This window comes from Rhinatrema bivittatum, chromosome 4 (assembly GCF_901001135.1).
Source record: "Rhinatrema bivittatum chromosome 4, aRhiBiv1.1, whole genome shotgun sequence".
Taxonomy (NCBI): Eukaryota; Metazoa; Chordata; class Amphibia; order Gymnophiona; family Rhinatrematidae; genus Rhinatrema; species Rhinatrema bivittatum.
Window position 1 is genome coordinate 411221887 of NC_042618.1, and position 18426 is coordinate 411240312.

General features: G+C 44.5%; 1 protein-coding gene across 2 annotated transcripts in view; it reads left to right on the forward strand.

The window, feature by feature from the left end:
• C4H3orf84 (chromosome 4 C3orf84 homolog) overlaps positions 1-1961 on the forward strand; it is a 45346-nt gene extending 43385 nt beyond the window's left edge. The window contains exon 5 of one of the 2 annotated variants that reach the window (XM_029601200.1): positions 1204-1961. In XM_029601200.1, coding sequence (XP_029457060.1) covers positions 1204-1878 — 675 coding nt within the window. In that variant the 3' untranslated portion in view covers positions 1879-1961. The remainder of the gene's footprint in view (positions 1-1203) is intronic. The other variant, XM_029601199.1, reaches the window with a different exon arrangement.
• Positions 1962-18426: the final 16465 nt, after the last annotated feature.

Genomic DNA, 18426 nt, shown 5'->3' on the forward strand with positions numbered 1-18426 from the left:
TGGCTCTTGCTCTTCTGAAGTTCTCCTATACAACCTTCCCATCCATCATGGACTTCTCATACTGCTTCACTTCACTTGCGCTTCTACCTCTGGGACTCAGGTTGGGTCCCCTGGTTGTTCCTGCTTAAGGATACATACCATTCCTAGGCTATTTCCCCATGAGGAGAACAGCTTACCACCTTGGGCCTTTCCCCTTAAGGGGATAAGTTCCCTCCAATGACTCCCAGCAAAATCCTAAGCCTCCCCTTTTATTCTGAGGAACCTATTTCCTTTATAGGACCTGATTGCCCAGCCATCTTAAAGGTGAACAGCAACCACTTCCATTTAACACAGACAAATGTGTAGTGTAAATTTGCCATAATGCAGGCCATCTATTGAATAATGTGAGTATCCCATTATAGAAGCATACCAGGCCCTCTTCCTCACCCAGAATGGTTCCAGGCTCTTTTTGTGATGGTTAAGTCTCACTTGATGGGAGACCCATCACAAATGTTTCATTTAACTATGATTGGTTAAAGGTTCATGCTCTTGTACCTCATGAATCTGAGTGGGGTGTAATGTATTAGCTCCAGTCCTTGCCATGGAAATTGAATTAGATGGAAGTTTAGTTTGTAATAGTAATAGTGATAAAAATACATGGGGTCAATATGCTACTTGTGAAGCTGACTAAGATAATGAAGTTGCTAATGAAACGATAAGAATAATGTGGGTAGTGGTGGTCATCAGTGGTCAATGCATAAGGAAGATAGTACACTGCCCAGTTTTTTCAGATAATTCACTTTAAATATTTAATGGTATACATTATAATATTGACCTCCTGTTTTTTCCCCTATGGACCAACACTGTGAAAAAACTTCTGTAGATTAAGGCTTCCATACTGGTTCTTCTTTAGATGCTCAGGTTGGCAGAATATATGTTAGAGATAACAAAAATAATTCAAAAACAGGTAATGGAAATGTGAGTTTGATGACAGTAAATATCAAGATGCTCCCTAAGTAAAACAGAACGATGACAGTAGAACAGTTTGAAGACAGAATGGAAATTGTGGCTCCTAGTGAAGTTTCTCCCACTTTAGGTAATAAAGAGAAATGATTTTAAGTTAAGAAGAAAACCCATCTTCACATATAATTGTAGATGTTCCATTATTTATAAACAGACAAGAATGAAGGAGGATAATACTAAATAAGTGTTACCTTTCTCAAGGGTTTAGGAAAACGAAGATTTCCTGTGAAAAGCTCACTGGACTTAATTGATTGGCTCACTCTGCAAGATGAATTAAAGAAGGCGAGACCTCTTGTCAGCACATATCGATTAGACTTCTTGGAACAGGAGGTTAATGATAAGGACACCACCAGAAACATAAGAATTCCACAGCTTTTAGTTCCCCGCGTACCTCAATTGGCTCTAAAGCATCATCCAGCAAGTACAACTTATAGGTACAACTTCAGGAATATTCTTCCTGAAGAGCGTCCAAATAGATTCCAGGTCCTCAGAGGACCTACCTTCAACGATACCAGCTCTGTCAATAACAGCGAAAGTCAAAAGCCATTTCTGCCTGAACTGCAAAAACCTTGGGCAGCACCATGGAAGGATGTCAACTCTCCCAGCAGCAGCAAAAGTCCAAAGTCACCTTTGACTGAGCTTCAGAAGGCTTGTATTACAACATCGAAGGATGCCAACTCTACCAGTAGCAGCAAAAGTCCAAAGCCACAGCTGGCTGAGCTTCAAAGGGTTTTGACTACACCATGCAAGGATGTCAATTCTCCCAGCAAAAGAAGTTCACAGTTATCTCTGACTGAACTTCAAAGGGCTTGGAGCTTAGCAGTTGAACAGCCAACAGTGTCAGACTGTCTCTTTTGGCCTGAGTCTGTTTTATAGACAATTAACTAGTAATAGGAAACTATTACTTATGTCTGCCTGAAGAATGGTAAAACATACTTGTTGCAATTTGTATGTTAAAAAGGTTTTGCTTTTTTACAAAAATTATCCATAACTGAATATTATATACATGTGTGTGTATGTGTGTGTATCTGTATACATATAGATAAATCTAGTTTGTAATCAAGATAGTATAACCCCTGGGGGCTACTTTCTCAGCCTTCGGAGACATGGGTGAACCCACCCAAAGTGAGGAAAACAAAAGTCACTCTTGGGCATGGGCTGAGGGCAGGCTAACCTGCAGGGCCAAACTTGGTCAAGGACACACACACCCACCCACACACCCCTTTACCACCATAAAGTCCAATGTCCACACTGAAAAGTTGTGCTCCAGACTAAAAAAAAAACAACCCAATTTATTCCACAGAGTACTTCAATCAAACAAAAACAGCAAAGTCAGAAAAAACATTCCAATGATCTCAAATGCTGATTGTGTAAATTCCTCAGATCTCATACTCCATTATTAATCACTTCTCTTGGACCTAACCAGGCTCCCGATATGGTCCATACATCAAATTTAGTTACTCACAGTGTCCTGATCAGCTCAAGGAAGAAATCCCTCTGAATCTCCAGACAGGAATCAACCAAGCACCCATAGCAAGTTCCTGTTGGCACAGTTTGCCTCCTGATCCAAGCAAGTTCCCACCACAGATAAAGTATTCGTTTTGCTTTTTCTCTCTTCAAAACATACAACCATAGATCTTCTTTTTCTCTCAGGCTTCCTGAGACACTGGGAGAGTATCTCTGCCTGAACTCCTGCTTCTCCCTCTGTAGCCCCTGGAGAGGGTCACAATTACATTCTCCTTCTTTCTCTGTGACTCTGGAGAAGCCCCAGACCAATGATAGGAGTTTTATAAGCTTCCCCCTAAACCAAGTCCAAAGAGGTTGTAACAGGCTGTCGGTCACCTAAGTGCCTGTACTACCCTCTGCCCTTTAATTGAGCCTCCTTCCCTGGAACCTTTTTAATATCACAGCAGCACTATACTTAAGGATTTCCCATAGGAGGAAACCACCACCTTAGTATAACACATGCTCATTATAATAACTTTGCACACTTTCTGTAGCACACAAGGATTACAGAAAGGGTTATTTTATAAGCATATTGACTACACAAAAGGAGAAATATTGTAGTTATACACCGGGCCTAACTGTGAGAAAGAGATGAATTAAATCTTGTTTATACAGTAAGCGTCAGATTTACGTTTTGAAGGGGAAAAAGAAAAGCCAAAAATCCTGCAGGTCTGTTTCTTTGCACAGTGTTGACGGAGTACATCTTTAGCTCAGAGCATTAATTTCTTGCAGCTTCTGGAATGGAAAAAATCATCTTGCAAACAAAAACTTCTGCAAAAAGCTTTCTGAATCCTTACCCGATTCTTAAATGCAACACCTTTAATGCAAAAAAAAAAAAAAAAATCTCATACCACTTTCTGCAGAAATGCTTGCTTGCCCTATTTTTTCCCTTACCGAAATTACAGGAAATTAAATCCTTAGGCTAAAAGACGTGTTATTTTCAAAATTACACAAGGAAACTGACCTGTCAAGATTTTGCCCTTTCCTTTTTTTGCTTCAAACTTAAATCTAACCCCATGGATTCTAGTCATTCAAAATCTTTATGGCTTCTGAGAGACAAGAATCATAAAAAAATACAAATATAACTATATTGAAAGCAAATATTTGGGAGGTGTCTGGGTTAAAGAAGTGAATTTGTTCCAGCCTGAAAGAAAGATATTCTGAGCACCAGGAGAAAGAGCTACCATACACACATTCCATGAATACTCACAAACACCTATTTGCCCAAATATATTCATGTCCCAGAGCTTTTAGACTGGAACTTTTAGATTGAAATATATATATTCATGCTTGATGCTGACATAAATCTGAACTAGAGCACTCTTGTAGTCATGCAGCTCACATTACTTACTACTGGGTACATTTTCAAAGGGGTTATGCATGGAAAATTAGCATTTCCCGTCAATAGCAGGGCTGAATTAGCCATGCTGTCTGGGGACAGCCTTCGGCGGCCTTGAGGCAGAGCGTCACCTAGCAGTTACAGAGCTTTGCTCTGTGCGGTTGCGCACATCTTCCCGTGTGATCTAGTGCCCTCATTCCCCTCAGTCTGTTTCTTCTGCGCTGCCTGACGCACACGGAGCAATCTTCTCATGACTACCCTTGGAGCCTCGCGCATCGACGCATGTCAGCACGATGCCGATGCAATCGACACAGAGGAGGTTAGTGTCACCAAAAAGACACAAAAGATCAGAGTCTGGACACAAACACCGGTAACCCAAGGGGTATGAAGCATGAGATCAAGTACTGGATCCTCAAAGGATCTTCACCCCGCAGAAGATGTGTGAGATGGGATTCTCAGACTTCGCTTCGTTTTCAGATTATCCAGATTTAGAGGAGTCCTCTGCCTCCTCACGCAGAGTTTACTCGGACATCTCCTCGGTCTCCAGGCAAAAGAGAAGGTCCCCGCAGTTGCAGGAACCACTCCACAAGTGCACCAAGACTCCACAAGAAGGGGTCCTTCATGACCACCAACCCTAGGGGCCGGATTCGGACATACTACTTGCTACCATTCCCTGTGCATCATCTGGAAGCACAATAACCCCTAGGTCGCCAGCTCTGGCACGGAAGGGTCTGGCAGAACAGGCAATGTCATAGATTTCTGCAGTCCTCACTGGGCTCTTCGCGCTCCCTGGAGTCAGGTGGACAAGAACATCATCCTGCTAGTCCATCCTCTGAGGAAGCCCCTCCAGAGGACAAACCCCATGCACCAAAGGTTCAACAGGCGGGGAAATCACCACAATCATAGTTCTCTCCTCAGCCTAGCTTGCACTCGGAAGCCTCACCTCTCAGCTCTCTGGGTTCATTCACCGGGTTACCATCGGACCCACCGGAGTCCTCCTCCCCACCGGAAGACCTTTCCTATTTGAAGTTTATTGAGAAAGTTGGAGCGAAGCTCAACATTGAAACAGGAAGGTTCCATACCCAAGAGCAGAAGTCCTGGACATATTAAAGATCTTTGAGGTGCAGGCCAAGCAGACAGCGCTGCCTTCCTACTGGCCCTTGCCTTCTACGAGTTAGCAAGGAGTTCCATCTTGCTGAATCCACCTCTTTGAGGACTTCCTGTTCCTGGCCTCGGTCTTGGCATACCCCCTTAATCTACAATAAGCATAGAAAAAAACACTAAAGGGGAGCATGTACAGGAGGGGGACAGAAGGGAAGATGCAGCTTTGAGGAGGAACGAGGTGCTTGTCTAAGGGGTGGTAGTAGTAAGAACATAAGAAAATGCCATACTGGGTCAGACCAAGGGTACATCAAGCCCAGCATCCTGTTTCCGACAGTGGCCAATCCAGGCCGTAAGAAACTGGCAAGTACCCAAAAACTAAGTCTATTCCATGTTACCATTGCTAATGGCAGTGGCTATTCTCTAAGGGGTAGATTTTATAAATTTGCACGAGGGCGTACTTTTGTTCGCGCACCAGGCGAGAACAAAAGTACGCTGGATTTTATAAGATACGCGCGTAGCCGCACGAATCTTATAAAATCCGGGGTTGGCGTGCGCAAGGGGGTGCACATTTGTGCAACCTGCGCGCGCCGAGCCCGGCGCGCGTTGCCTGTTCCTTCAGAGGCCGCTCCGAAATCGGAGCGGCCTCGGAGGGAACTTTCCTTCGCCCTCCCCCCACCTTCCCCTCCCTTCCCCTACCTAACCCATCCCCCCGGCCCTATCTAAACCCCCCCTACCTTTGTTGCCAGATTTTCGCCTGCTCAAAGCCCCCTCCCCGCCTCTTTTACGAAGCCCCGGGACTTACACGCGTCCCGGGCTGTGCACACGCCGGCGGCCTATGCAAAATAGGCGCGCCAGCGCGCAAGGGCCCTGCGCGCGTAAATCCGGCCGGATTTAGACGTGTAGGGCATTTAAAATCCGGCCCTAAGTGAACTTAATAGCAGGTAATGGACTTCTCCTCCAAGAACTTATCCAATCCTTTTTTAAACACAGCTATACTAACTGCACTAACCACATCCTCTGGCAACAAATTCCAGTGTTTAATTGTGTGTTGAGTAAAAAAGAACTTTCTCCGATTAGTTTTAAATGTGCCCCATGCTAACTTCATGGAGTGCCCCCTAGTCTTTCTATTATCCGAAAGAGTAAATAACCGATTCACATCTACCTGTTCTAGACCTCTTATGATTTTAAACACCTCTATCATATCCCCCCTCAACTGTCTCTTCTCCAAGCTGAAAAGTCCTAACCTCTTTAGTCTTTCCTCATAGGGGAGCTGTTCCATTCCCCTTATCATTTTGGTAGCCCTTCTCTGTACCTTCTCCATCGCAATTATAGTGGAATCTTTTTTGAGATGCGGCGACCAGAATTGTACACAGTATTCAAGGTGCGGTCTCATCATGTAGCGATACAGAGGCATTATGACATTTTCCATTTTATTCACCATTCCCTTTCTAATAATTCCCAACATTCTGTTTGCTTTTTTGACTGCCGCAGCACACTGAACCGACGATTTCAATGTGTTATCCACTATGACGCCTATATCTCTTTCTTGGGTTGTAGCACCTAATATGGAACCCAACATTGTGTAATTATAGCATGGGTTATTTTTCCCTATATGCATCACCTTGCACTTATCCACATTAAATTTCATCTGCCATTTGGATGCCCAATTTTCCAGTCTCACAAGGTCTTCCTGCAATTTATCACAATCTGCTTGTGATTTAACTACTCTGAACAATTTTGTGTCATCTGCAAATTTGATTATCTCACTCGTTGTATTTCTTTCCAGATCATTTATAAATATATTGAAAAGTAAGGGTCCCAATACAGATCCCTGAGGCACTCCACTGTTCACTCCCTTCCACTGAGAAAATTGTCCATTTAATCCTACTCTCTGTTTCCTGTCTTTTAGCCAGTTTGTAATCCACAAAAGGACATCGCCACCTATCCCATGACTTTTTACTTTTCCTAGAAGTCTCTCATGAGGAACTTTGTCAAACGCCTTCTGAAAATCCAAGTATACTACATTTACTGGTTCACCTTTATCCACATGTTTATTAACTCCTTCAAAAAAGTGAAGCAGATTTGTGAGGCAAGACTTGCCCTGGGTAAAGCCATGCTGACTTTGTTCCATTAAACCATGTCTTTCTATATGTTCTATGATTTTGATGTTTAGAACACTTTCCACTATTTTTCCTGGCATTGAAGTCAGGCTAACCTGTCTGTAGTTTCCCGGATCGCCCCTAGAGCCCTTTTTAAATATTGGGGTTACATTTGCTATCCTCCAGTCTTCAGGTACAATGGATGATTTTAATGATAGGTTACAAATTTTTACTAATAGGTCTGCAATTTCATTTTTTAGTTTCTTCAGAACTCTCGGGTGTATACCATCTGGTCCAGGTGATTTACTACTCTTCAGTTTGTCAATCAGGCCTACCACATCTTCTAGGTTCACCGTGATTTGATTCAGTCCATCTGAATCATTACCCATGAAAACCTTCTCCATTATGGGTACCTCCCCAACATCCTCTTCAGTAAACACCAAAGCAAAAAAATCATTTAATCTTTCTGCGATGGCCTTATCTTCTCTAAGTGCCCCTTTAACCCCTCGATCATCTAACGGTCCAACTGACTCCCTCACAGGCTTTCTGCTGCGGATATATTTTAAAAAGTTTTTACTGTGAGTTTTTGCCTCTACAGCCAACTTCTTTTCAAATTCTCTCTTAGCCTGTCTTATCAATGTTTCACATTTAACTTGCCAACGTTTTGTTGCAGTCTGGGAGGCTGCAGACCAGGAGTGAACCCTTGGGCCGAACTACCCCAATGATAGGGCAGGTCGGGAGGCGGAGCCACAGGCAGAGGTCTTCACCCGGGAACCAGGAACCCCCCAGGAGGAGCCCGTAGGGTCCTGGAACCTTGGGACTTAGGAGCTCAGTTTAAGTCTCTATAGTAGAAGAAGGCCTGGGCAGAGAGTATGACAAGGTAGTCCAGTAGTCTGTGGGCTTGTTGGGTCCGGCGAGTGCTGGAGCAGATAGTGAGCAGATACAGAGTCTCTAACGTGCTGAGAACTGGAACAGACTGTGAGCAGGAACGGAGTCTGTAGCGTGCTGTGAGCTGAAGCAAGCTGAGAGCAGGAACGGAGTCTGTAGCGTGCTGAGAACTGGAACAGACTGTGAACAGGAACGGAGTCTGTAGCGTGCTGTGGGCTGAAGCAAGCTGTGAGCAGGAACGGAGTCTGTAGCGTGCTGAGAACTGGAACAGACTGTGAGCAGGAACGGAGTCTGTAGCGTGCTGTGGGCTGAAGCAAGCTGTGTGCAGGAACGGAGAAGAACCCAGGTCAGGCTGGCAGCAGACTGGAGCGGAATCAGGCACAAGCAATGGTCGGTGGCCGGCGGTGAGCAGAAGCGGAGTCAGGAACAGGCTGAAGTCAATGGCAGGCGGCAGGCAGAAGCGGAGTCAGTAACAGGCTGAAGTCAATGGCAGGCGGCAGGCAGAAGCGGAGTCAGGAACTAGCAGAAGTCAAGTCAGGAACGTGGAACAAGTGAAGCGCAACTCAGAACTACTAACCAGTAGCGACCCTCGTTGCAAGGCAATGAGATGGTAACTGAACGCCGGTTAAATCAGGCTTGGGGCATGGCGTCGTTAGCCCGGGCGGGGCCAGACTTCCGGCGGCTGTGCGTCCATAGTGCGCGTGGCGGCAGAGAGATGAGCCGGTAATGGCGGACGCCTTGAAGGGTCGGCAGAGCCGCGGGAGCGGCGTTTCCACCACTGTAGGTAAGCGCAGTGCAGAGCGGATAGGGGGGAAGCGGTGGAGACCGCAACACGTTTATGCTTTATCCTATTTTCTTCTGTTGGATCCTTCTTCCAATTTTTGAATGAAGATCTTTTGGCTAAAATAGCTTCTTTCATCTCCCCTTTTAATCATGGCGGTAATGGTTTTGCCTTCTTTCCACCTTTCTCAATGTGTGGAATACATCTAGACTGTGCTTCTAGAATGGTATTTTTTAACAATGACCACGCCTCTTGGATATTTTTTACTTTTGTAGCTGCTCCTTTTAGTTTTTTTCTAACAATTTTTCTCATTTTATCAAAGTTTCCCTTTTGAAAGTTTAGCACGAGAGCCTTGGATTTGCACACTATTCCTCTTCCAGTCATTAAATCAAATTTGATCATATTATGATCACTATTGCTAAGCGGCCCCACCACCGTTACCTCTCTCACCAAGTCCTGTGCTCCACTGAGAATTAGATCTAAAATTGCTCCCTCTCTCGTTGGTTCTCTTGGAAAAGACTTGGGAAAAGACTTGGGAGTCCCCAGGAAAACAGATCTAAAGTTTACCAGGAGGAGGTCTCCATACTACACTGCTCCTCAGCTCCCGCATTCCTCCATCATGGTAAAATCCGCCATGAAGAAGGCTAAAAAGACAAGACTCCACTTTAACACACCTCTGGGTAAGGACAATCGTTACCTGGACGAATTTGGGAAGCATTTCTTCCAATCCGCCATGCTGGGGGCAAAGATACAACAACACTAGTTCTATATAGCGCAGTATCTTTACGAATGTCTGCAGTCCATCAAGCCTATATTTGGGGAGAAGTCTTCGAGCACAGCTCTGCCACAACAGGTACTCGACATGGAAGAAGAACTGCATCACTTCCACCAGACCATCTATGAATTGTTCGAGACATTGTCCAAGGCCTCAGCGTTGGCCATAGCAGTTCGTTGACTAGTCTGGCTGAGGGCCAGCACCATCGGGGAGGACGGGCACGAGAAACTAGCGGACCTTCCCTGCAAAGGGGATAACCTCTTCGGCGACAAGCTGCAAGAAACCATCTCATAGCTAAAAGAACAGAATGTGGCGGTCTTATCCCTAGCCTCTCCAGTGGACCAGTCTACTGGCATGAGGAGGTACTACCGAATCTATCTTAAATCTGCCTTCCAAAGACACCCATACTGCCCCTACCCACCATACAGGGCCATGATGATCCAGCAACCTCGCCAACACCTCAACAACAACAACAAAGGGGCAGGCCCAGGAGCCAACTGTTATGCCTGTCGGTTGCAGATGGCTGTGACCTCTCTTGCTCACTTCTTTTTTCCCTGCATTATCAAGTTTTTGAAGAATGGCGGGCTCTGCTAACTTTCTCCAATCTCACCGGCACTCCTGGGTCAGCATGGACACTGCCGACCACCATCTTGAATCCGTAATTATTTAGCGTGCGCGCAAGTGCCTCCTTTTGAACACGTCATGGCGGGAACCCCGGGGGCGTCCCCTCCCGATGATGTCAACTCGCTATGGTACTTAACCTGACTGACCCTTGCCTTCTACGAGTTAGCAAGGACTTCCGTCTTTCTGAATCCACCTCTTTGAGGACTTCCTGTTCCTGACCTCGGTCTTGGCATACCCCCTTAATCTACAATAAGCATAGAAAAAAACACAAAAGGGGAGCATGTACAGGAGGGGCACAGAACGGAAGATGCAGCTTTGAGGAGGAACGAGGTGCTTGTCTAAGGGGTGGTAGTAGTAGGAGCGTCGTTAAATTCATTAGAGAGTAAGGGAAGGGAAGATGCACTAGAGTGGATGCATTGTCAACAGGCATGGGATCAGAGTTAATAAGAGGACGTCCAGAGGGTGGAAGATACTGTTTCATGATCAGCATTCAGTAGTCAAAGGAAAGGAAGTCTCTGTCACCATTTAGTCGCAGTTCTCACAGTTATGAAGTGAATTTCGGGAGTTAATGGAAATTTAGGAGAACACCTTGCTGAATGATAAGAATGATGTTATCTCTCTGACTTCATGATGTTCATTTGTTAACAATTCTGAATTGCTAGAAAAGTTCCACCTCATACTACCGTGATGTTATTCAATTTTAAGTAATTGGAAAGGGATTGAAGTTCCTTCTCTATAGCGTGCGTCTATGATATTACTCAATGTGATGTGGTGCAAAGATGCTGGAGATTTCACTGACATTAATCCAAGCAGTGCTGAGAGCTGAGCTCTAAAACGGATTCTTTTAAATACAAAGCAGGCCGATGCCTACATATGGCCACCTAGAAAACAGGTATTCAGTCCTGAATGCCTGCTTTCCTAATAGCCTGGTGGTTAGAGCAGTGGGCTGGAGACCAGGGTTCAAGTCCTGCTGTCGCTTCTTGTGACATTGGGGGAGAGAGAGAGAGAGCCATAATAGCAAGTACCATAGGCAGGTATTTGTATCCCTATGATAGGCCCACCTAGTAACTTCGGAGTGAGGAAACTCACTCCAAGATGAGATTTGGGCAATGTTCTCGCAACCTAGCTTGATGGACTCTCTACCTGGGTATCGCGGTACTTACCGCATTTTGAAAAATCCAGGCCTTAGATTGTAAACCCTCTGGGGATAGGGAAATACCTACATTACCTGAATGTAAACCAATGTGATATCTCAGATTGAATGTTGGTATATAAAAAATAATAAATAAATATCCAGCCACCTCCCCTGGATATGTGATCCAATATTTAAATGAGGGGTCACAATAAAAGGAGAAGCTAGGGAAAATTGTGTGTCTCCAGGGTCTCCTTGGTATCGGGTGCCCAGGAGAGGTGGCTGTCAATGCAGGTTAGAAAATATGAGTGTCTGTTTTCTCCTACTACTGGCACAATACACGCACACAAGATACACAACCTGGACCATGTATCTTGTACATGTATATTGGGCACCCAGAAATTTTTTTTTCCAAGGCTTTTTTTACCTGTATCTGCTTTCTGTGGTTTCTCCTACTTAGTATTCTGACGATACTAAGAGGAGGAACTTCAGAAAGCAGGATTTTTTGGTTTTTCCAATGAGCCCTTGAACGTGGCAGACCTTTACGCCAGCCCTGGGCTGGTGTAAAATTTGCCACATTGCAATGGGCACATTAGCACAGGAAATGTTTTGAATCGCAGGGATTAGCTAATAGCCTCATCTACATGTACTTTACCATTTGATGAGCGCTATTGGCTTTGCGGCATTTTGGATGCACTAATCCCCATATTGCATCAAGGGTTATGATGCACCTCCAAAATGGGCGTCCAATCGCATGTAAAGCTGTGCACTCAGCTGAGTGCACTATATTGCATTGGCCTGAAAATGTTTAGAATATTTCATTTAAATAACAACATTTTAAAAGAAGAGTTGGGCACCCCTTTAAGTCATGTTGTTAGAAACACTTCCTTGCCTTTGTATTGGCTTAATGGCCGCTCTTTCCATCCCCACACACAATCACAATAGGTGGTGTACAGTCCACAGTGTACAGAAACCACTCAGGCGTGAAATTAGAAGAATCACTGGGTATGTAATTAAGCCTTCATGCTCTCTGGAACCAGTTCTCAAATGTAGTTTGTGATAATTTGCTGAATATTTCTCTGTGTTCCTCTCCCTGCGTTCCCAGTTTGTGGCAGCTGAATTTCCCCATGAACATGTTTCAGAATGTCACAAATGGAGAGCATCAGCATTTGAACCCATTTTCTGAGCTTTGCATAGGATGTGCTTGCTCAGCATAGCTACACCTCTTTCCCTTACAACGCAATGACCCTAAGTAGATAAGGAGTTTCAGGTGGAGTAGGAGGAGTAGTACAAATACAAATGAGTACATTTTAAAAGGAGTTACATGTGGAAAATTAGCATGTATGCGCACAAGTCATCTGTATTCATGTACATGCTATTTTATAAGCTTTGGAAGTTCGTGCACATTTCAGTTTCATGTGCACTTTTACTGGCGCAAAAAGAGGGGCAGTTTAGAGACGTTCTGGGCTAGGGTCAAAAGGAATGCATGGGAGTTGCTGTTTTATAAGATATATTCGTGTATAAATTATCTAACTTATTTGCACAATTTTACACCTGCAAATTAACTGGTGCAATTGGTATCAGACTTGTCTGTTGTCTGCAATTTTGGGTGGCTGGTCTGGGTTAACTGGCAGAGTTTCAGGATGAAGTGCTAGAGGGTCTAGGTGAACTGGAGATGGACTGGTGAACTGGCAGAGGTATTGGCGAACTGGTGATTTCAAATACACACGCAGTAAAGAATCTATATGTGCATACATTGTAAAATTGCCTTGTTTTACGTGTACATACACTGTTTTTTAAACTCTTAAAATATATACTCATATGTTATAAAATAGGTATGAAAAGTAAGCGCTTTCTTTGCAATGCAAATATACATGTGTTCTGAAATGTACGCGTGTACTTTGGGAGTAAAAGCACCCAGTATTTTATAAACTGCAGGGCTCCCGCTAGGCAGTGTATAAAATACTAGGATAAATCTCCACGCATCCACTTATGTGCACACATGCAGTAACGGGAATAGGTTTGGCAGTTATCCTTATTTATTTATATAGAAGAATTTCTTGCCTGCAGTCAGCAAGCGTTCGAGGTGGGGAACAATAAAAAAAAACATTGAGGTAAGGAGGTCATCAATCAATAAAACAGAGTGCCAAGATCTTTTTTTCTGAAGTGCCTTTTGGAAGGTCTTACGTGAACTTGGCAGAGGTGATCTTAGTTCAGGCTATGAAATGTCTCTGATGATGATCAAATTTGGAAACTAATTGTAGCAGAATTTAGCATCCCAAGTAACCTCTTTTCTTTCTCCTCTCCAACAAATCAAGGAGTTTTTCTGGCTTTGCTTCAGGTTTGGAGTATGCTGGTTTCCAAGGTGTTTTACTGTAATGTAGCCTCCATAGAGATTTTAAACAAGAGTAAAGTGCTGACTTACAGTTCTAGTACATAACCATAGAAAGTTGAAAGAAATCATATTGACTCATGTAAATAAGTTTCCCAAAAGAAATATAACAAATTGTTGCATCTCCAAACTAAGGGCCTCATTTTCCAAGCACGTTAACGCGATTTGCGAATGCAAATTAGTCATTTGGTATTCAGGGGGCGGAGTATATGTAAAGCGGGAACCTGTGTGGAGAGAGAGAGAGAGAGAGAGAGAGAGAGAGAGAGAGAGAGAGAGAGAGAGAGAGAGAGAGAGAGAGAGAGAGAGAACCTTACTATAGTGCCTATGCCCTACATAGGTATTTTAACCCCTATGGGAGGGCCACCTACTAACTCGGGGTGGGGATTAGGTATGAGCGTCGGGGGTTGGGGGCCACTTTCGCATTCCACATGAGACCTATGGACTGAACAGTGGTCTCTAGTGCAGATTTGCTGGCCGTCGGAGTGAGGATGCTCACTCCAAGCGGAGATTTGGGCAACATTCTCTCCACCTAGCATGTTGTTGCCCAGGTAGAGTGTCCATCAAGCTAGGTAGAGAGAACGTTGCCCAAACCACTTCTTGGAGTGAGCGTCCTCACTCCGACAGCCAGCAAATCTGCACTAGAGACCACTGTTCTGTCCGTAGGTCTCATGTGGAATGCGAAAGTGGCCCCCAACCCCCGACGCTCATACCTAATCCCCACCCCGAGTTAGTAGGTGGCCCTCCCATAGGGGTTAAAATACCTATGTAGGGCATAGGCACTATAGTAAGTCTCTCTCTCTCTCTCTCTCTCTCTCTCTCTCTCTCTCTCTCTCTCTCTCTCTCTCTCTCTCTGCGAAAATATTGCCGCACGCGATTTTTCCCCACTGCACGAAAGAAGCCTCATTTGCATTGGTAACGCCCCCTAATGCGTTACCAATGCGATATTGGAAAATAAGGCCCTAAATCCCATAAAATACTTATTAATTTTATGAAGAGGAAAAAAGAATGCTGTAGTACCGAGCTGTCAGGAATAGCCAGAGGGGCCCAAAAAACAACAAGGTAGGCAATCTAGAAAAGCCGTGAGGAACAACAACAGGAATAGATGCCAGTGAAGTCTTTTCCAAAAACTTTAATGGGTGGAGACGTATAAACTAATTGATAAAATTCACCCATTAAAGTAAAAGGAATAGCCAGAGAACAGACTCCAGGCTGGACTCTGGCAAAAAACTTTGGGGTGAATTTTCAAACATGTGCATGGGCGCACATGTATGCCCGATTTTATTACATGTGCGAGCATAGCCATCCTATCAGTATTTCTCTAAGCCCCAAGGATCCTGCAGTGCCATAACCTCTGGCACATGGTCCAGCGACTTGGGCTGGAGTGGAAGAGCCAGTGAAAGTCTAGACCACATCATCCGAGGGTGCTTCTGCATCAGACCCTGTGAGGAACAAAGAGCAGGAGAAGGAACAACAGATGTGCGGGGTTAATTCTTGAGGAGCCCCAAAAGTAAACAGAAAAGCAGAAAATACTGCTTTTCTGTAGTTCCTCCAACTTAATATCGTGACAATATTAAGTCGGAGGAAACGAAAAAATGTAAACCAGCAAAAAAAAAAAAAAAATGTCGCCGGCGGTCAGGTTAGGAGAAGGGACGCTCAATTAACGAGTGTCCGTTTTCCTAACCCGTGGTGGTGCACAGATTAGGAAAATGGATACTCGTAAAAGTGAGCGTCCGTTTTTCATAACCCGCTGACAGTCACCGCCCCTGGGTGCCCGCTGTCGAGGAGGCACTAGGGGCACGCAATTTTCCCAGGCGCTTCCTTTTTACCGTGGCAGGTGCTCCATCATGAGTGCCGTTTTCCACGTGCCAATATTGCATCGGCCAGAAAGTGCGGTGGGTAAGCATTTAGGGTCCCTTAATATTTTGCCTTTTTTTTTCCCCAGTGTATTACAGGCCTAGATTCATTCCATAGGTGTTTTCTTTTTTTGAACATTACTTTTGGTCTTTTCTGGATTTGTCTCATTTTCCTTTTTATTTTTTACTTTATTTAGAGGTATTACAATTTTCTATTCAAATATTAATATATTTGATTTATAATTTAAATTCAAATAACAATAAAAAAAAACTTCTGCGCTGAAATTCAGCACACAGTTCCCTAACACACAAGCTAATTTTGTTTTCAAATCATGCTTTGCCGTGCGCTATGTCTTTTCTTTGTGCACATTTTATGGTTTGTGTGCATTTCTTAACTCCTGACGTATTAGCATACTAACAGCTTACTGCATTGGAAGTTATGTGCAGAAATCATGTTTTCTGTTCATAAAATATGATTTATGTGCACAAAAAAATACTTTCTGCACATGAGGTAACCCAGAGCACCTCTCTGCATTTGGGGATAATAGCTAATGCCATCATTAGCACAGGATTTCCATGTGAGGACGCTAACTTAAACACACATCATTGTGCACAAAACTCCTTCTTGCATTGGCAGTAAAGGTTGCACACAAAACATGTGTGCACAACTGCTGGTTAAACTGTGCACTCTGTCAAGTGCACTTTATTATATTAGCCTCCCTGTTTGGTACCTGACAGACTTAGCACTACCGGGTGTGCACATTGTGCATTTGCACAGTGTGGCACCCCCTGGGGAGGGGGTGCAGCGACAGAAGGGGCTCACTAAAAAAAAATGAGAAGCCCTGGAGGATGCTGGTGGACCTCATCTCACCGGCAGCTGAAAAAAGGCCCGGGAGGCCACTGGAGGACTCACCTCACTGGCGGCTGAAGAAAGAAGAGGACCCCACTGTGAGGGAGCCCATTTCCCTGCCTCTCTGCTATACTGGCTCCACAGTATTCAAAACACGAATGGCTAGCACCTGCTTTATGCTGATGTCACGATGCATGAGATCAGCATAGAGGAAGTCCTAGTCCCATGAATTCTGAATAGCATAGAGTTGGCTCAGGAGGAGCAGCAGAATGGGCTTCCCCTTCTGCTCCTGATGGGGAGCTTGTCTGCCTGGGTTGTGAATGGGAGCCTCCCAAGTGGGGGGGGTGTGTGTGAATGACAGTCCAAATAGGGGACGAGAATGTTAATAGGAGCCCACCTGGGAGGGGGAGTGTGAATGGGAGTGAGTGTGAATGGAAGCCTGCCTGGAAAGGTGGGGGCTAATGTAAATTGGAGCCTTCCTGGGGAAGGATTGTGAATGGGAGCCTGCCGGGGATGGGTCTGTGTGTTTGAATATGAGCCTGTCTGGAATGGCAGTGTCTGTGCACGTGTGTGTGAGTGCGTGTGAATGGGAACCTGCCTAGGATGGATGTGTGTGAAAGGAGGCCTGCCTGCAGTGTATATCACTGAGGGTTTGTCTGCATGTGCAACCAAGGTAGGGTATTCTGCTAGCATGTAGTTTTTATGTAGGGGATTTATAACAGCCTAGATTGTTCTGCTTTCCCCATAGGACATGTATTGGTATTTTAGGGCCCAGGGTAATATTTGCAGTGTTGCCTTTTCATAGATAGGGCTATTCCTGTTCGAGTGCTGACAGTTAGTACTGTTTTGGTGTGGGAAAGTTTACTATATCATTATTGTCATTCAGTTTACGTAAGACTTTCTGAGAGCCAAACACCCAACACGCATTACAATAGGCCTATTAGCATATGTCTTCCAAGTGTCTTTTTTTGCAGGATTTTCTAGGTGGCACCACAGACGTTCATACATTTCTGTACAACAAAATGGCGCCAGCTATAAGGCCAGCCGTCACCAATTTTACATACCACCAGGTGGAGCAGGAGCACCTTGGGATCACTCCTGCCCAGTTTTGGTATTTTGGACCTGCAGACGGGGGTGGTTCAAGGGGTGTGTCAATTTTGAAAGTTTAGATTGTTGGAGGGAGCACAGCTTTTTTGGTGGGGAAGAGAGGCCTGGGCCGGACTGTGAGACTGTCAGTTTCCATTGTGTTTTGGTTATTGGGGAAAAACAACAAAAATTCAATGTTTAAAAAAATAGAGCGAGAAGGGGCAGCACAGTAATTGTTCGCACAGGACAGCAAAAATGCTATCTGTAATACTGCATATACATATACACGCACACACCGCTGGAGCTCCTGGAACACTCATTAACACCAGTATTGTCACTGGGCTAATCGGCATCCGGAGCAGTCTGGGGGGGGAGGGGAGGAGGGGAATCTTATTCCGATATCATGGCCGGCCCAGAAGGGACTGTCTGTCAGACTCTGATGATGTGGCCGCACAAGACTGGCCACAGACGCTTACTTCTGTCGCTGCAATGAAAGCTTGCCCTCGCTGACGGCCTTGACTGACACTGTCAACCAAAAAGCTTTTCTTTTCATAAAATGTACTCTTGTAAATTGTCATGCAACTCTATACTTTGTTTTTCTTTTTATCAGCTTTAAAAAATAATAGAATGGCTTCTGAAATATGTTCACTGAAGTTTGTTTTGTTTTTCTTTTTTAAATAGATAAATCTTACAGTCTCTCTCTCTTTCCTTGTGTTCTTACCACAAACCAATGACTAGATGTAAAGCAGAATTCCCAGATATATAGGAAACTGACAGGCACCCCGATGTGAACATTTCTGTTGTGATCCCCTATAACTGGACTGAAAGCTCCAACTTATTTCATGTAGGCCACAAGTGTTAAGTCTAGATTTTAACCAGTGACCTAGAGGTCAAAGGTGCTGAAACATTGTGACCATTTCCTAGAGATATAGGGGCCAATGTAATATAGTGCTCTCAGCCTAGCGCACAGCTTGATATGCGGTTGGACATGTGTT